This window comes from Amphimedon queenslandica, unplaced genomic scaffold (assembly GCF_000090795.2).
Source record: "Amphimedon queenslandica unplaced genomic scaffold, v1.1 AMPQUscaffold_12981, whole genome shotgun sequence".
NCBI classification, from domain to species: Eukaryota; Metazoa; Porifera; class Demospongiae; order Haplosclerida; family Niphatidae; genus Amphimedon; species Amphimedon queenslandica.
This window is the reverse complement of record NW_003546783.1, coordinates 15,513-18,666: the sequence shown is the minus strand read 5'-3', so window position 1 is coordinate 18,666 and position 3,154 is coordinate 15,513. Positions and strand designations below refer to the sequence as shown.

General features: G+C 44.9%; 1 protein-coding gene across 1 annotated transcript in view; it reads right to left on the bottom strand.

Annotated features, from left to right (window-relative positions):
* LOC100638400 (polyphosphoinositide phosphatase-like) overlaps positions 1-3,154 on the bottom strand; it is a 15,578-nt gene that overhangs the window by 6,695 nt on the left and 5,729 nt on the right. Inside the window, 1 exon segment of the mRNA XM_020002093.1 lies at positions 3,033-3,151. Within this exon segment, the coding sequence (XP_019857652.1) occupies positions 3,033-3,151 (119 nt within the window).

Below are 3,154 nucleotides of genomic sequence, written 5' to 3'. Positions count from 1 at the left end.
CTTACTCTACTCCCGACTTATTATCTATCATATCAATATTATTGAGACATAAGAGAGACAGGTTGGGGGAGGAAGAATNTAAGGAAGTAGTGGGCTGTTTGGGCACCACGGAAGCTCTGCCCCCTAGATAATGATCTGTGGGTCATCCCCTCCGATGGTTGGCCCCACCCCAAATATGGGTGGGACCACCTTGAGGGTTTCCGGATTCCCCCTCGAGGCACACCTCGTGCAACCACAATGAGGGGGCGGGAGGCCAGGGGGTTTAGTCCGCCCACAGAATGTCATTGCGTGGGCGGAGAACCCCCCGGCATGGTGGACCGGAACGCATGAAAGGCCCGGTTATTCTGGGGGGCGGGGCTGAAGTGGGGCCCATACATTGGCCACACTTCCTCAGGGCAGTGTGGCCACCGTCTCATTGTTTAGGCAATCGGTACAGAGGACGGTGGACCACGGTAGGCAGGTGGACCCGAGGTAAGATTAATTGTCATTTAGAGCAATGGTTTAAATGGAGTTAATCAGCAGGGGCCATCCTCGCTTGGGTTGACCGCCCACGCACCCACTGCATGGCGTGGGTAGTATGCAAATGTAGCAACCCACTTGTACGCCCACGCAGTTCAGTTGTGTGCATGCGTGGGTGACCAGCATCATCCAGCATTCATTTAGGATTTCAAGCATGGAAGAAGCACCACCGATTGTTCTTCCACCACCCACCCAACATCTAGTAGGTTTAGGTTTTCCACTGGGTCCCTTCCCAGTGTGATAGTATGGGCACCACGGAAGCTCTGCCCCCTAGATAATGATCTGTGGGTCATCCCCTCCGATGGTTGGCCCCACCCCAAATATGGGTGGGACCACCTTGAGGGTTTCCGGATTCCCCCTCGAGGCACACCTCGTGCAACCACAATGAGGGGGCGGGAGGCCAGGGGGTTTAGTCCGCCCACAGAATGTCATTGCGTGGGCGGAGAACCCCCCGGCATGGTGGACCGGAACGCATGAAAGGCCCGGTTATTCTGGGGGGCGAGGCTGAAGTGGGGCCCATACATTGGCCACACTTCCTCAGGGCAGTGTGGCCACCGTCTCATTGTTTAGGCAATCGGTACAGACCACGGTAGGCAGGTGGACCCGAGGTAAGATTAAATACCCTTTTCAATGCTAAGCATCTACCGTATTACGCATAAATAGGGGTGACGTACGTGTACATACATACATACATACATACATACATACATACATACATACTCGTCTCATTTATGTGGGGCTCGCTCAGGCTCGCCCCAATAACTAGGTGAATGTAGAACATTGAAGGGGCGAGCACAAGCTAGCATGGCAATATACAATGTTTAGATGTCACAAAGGCTAATGTTGTTGTTAAATTGTAACTTGAATGATACACATGCAGAGCAGCTCAGAACTTGTGACTTGCATGCATGAAAGGAAATTTTATAGCTTGCTCTTCTAGCTTTATTAGCAGTGAAGAATCTCAGTTGTAACTTTAATAAGTATAATTTAATTTTACTATGATATTTTCAAGCACAGTACTTTTAGACTCTCTTTTCTCTGATGACTTATGAGCCATTTGAAGTGCTTTTATATTCTGTCATTCAACCATAATTAATAAAAACTTGAAGATTTATGTGTGTTTTCTTGAATTTTCTCTGTTGACAAAGTGTCTTGACAAGAGATCAGTCCTATGTTGCTGCAAGTAAGATTGGCTAAGGTAGGTGCCATTTTTATTTCATTGCAACCACACCCACATCAATGAAAATATTTCATTACAATGCTACCGCATTAGATCATTGATTTTAAAATAGATATTGTGTACACATGGGGTGTGACCAGAATAGGCGTGACTGGAGACGTACGTACATACATACATGTACATACAGAGGGAGGGAGGAAGGGAGACTTCGCCTGAGTGGGGCTCGCTTATGCTCGCCCCAATAATCATGAATCAGTGTAGCATCTATAACTAGGCGAATGTAAAACATTGAGGGGCGAGCAAAATGATTAACATTTCGATTAGCAATATACAATGTTTATATAGACAATGATCGACAATGATGTAGTGGCTATTAAATGTTGAATGTCGATGTCAATACACTAATGCAGAATTTGCAAGCATGGAAGGAATTTCATAGTTTCTAGCTTTGAGTGAAGAATCTCTGCAGTTATATAGATCTAGGATGGAAGATGGTTGGTCTCAGAAGCCAGAAGGAGACTCCATTTGTTGTCTTTGGGTGTGACAAGACCATCTCTAGCATTTCTCCTTATTGGACCTCCTCGCTCTTTTCTCCTCCTCACGCTCATTACGAAGAAGTCGACGAGCTTCACAAGCATCTTCTTGTGAATAACTCATGTTTTAAACTTCAGCTTCTCTTGTTTCTTAAGTACTCTTCAACTCCTCTCTTCCAGTTAAGTTGCTTTACTCTTACTCATTGTCTTTGCACGTGGTACCGTAATTATCAAAATTATCATTTTAAAATGTGTGATTATTATCTTTTTATAGACGCATAAATAGGAGTGACGTACGTGTACAAACAAACAGACAGACAGACAGACAGACAGACATACTCGACTCGATTATGTGGGGCTCGCTTTTGCTCGCCCCAATAAGGACACCTTTATACATGTACAATGTCTATAGACCACTTAGCCAATATTATCCGTTATACACTGTACCACTAAATCACTATACCAATGTACATGTACCAGCATACCAATGTACATGTACCAGCATACTAATGTACATTTACCAGCGTACCAATGTACATGTACCAACAGCCAAAGACTATGTAAATAAATAAATAAATAATAACAAACATGTAGGAACAATACCAATGTACATGTACCAGTGTACCAATGTACATGTACCAGCGTACCAATGTACATGTACCAGCGTACCAATGTACATGTACCAGCGCATAATGTACATGTACCAGTGTACCAATGTAAATGTTTCAGCGTACCAATGTACATGTACCAGCATACCAATGTACATATACCAGCGTACAAATGTACATGTACCAGCGTACCTATGTACCAGTGTTGATCCACCATACTGTATAGCTTGACTATCCCCCAGGTCCTCATATGCCTCCTCAAACAGTCTCATGGTATCACAGTCAAAAGGAAGGTGTGGCTCATCCAGTAGTCC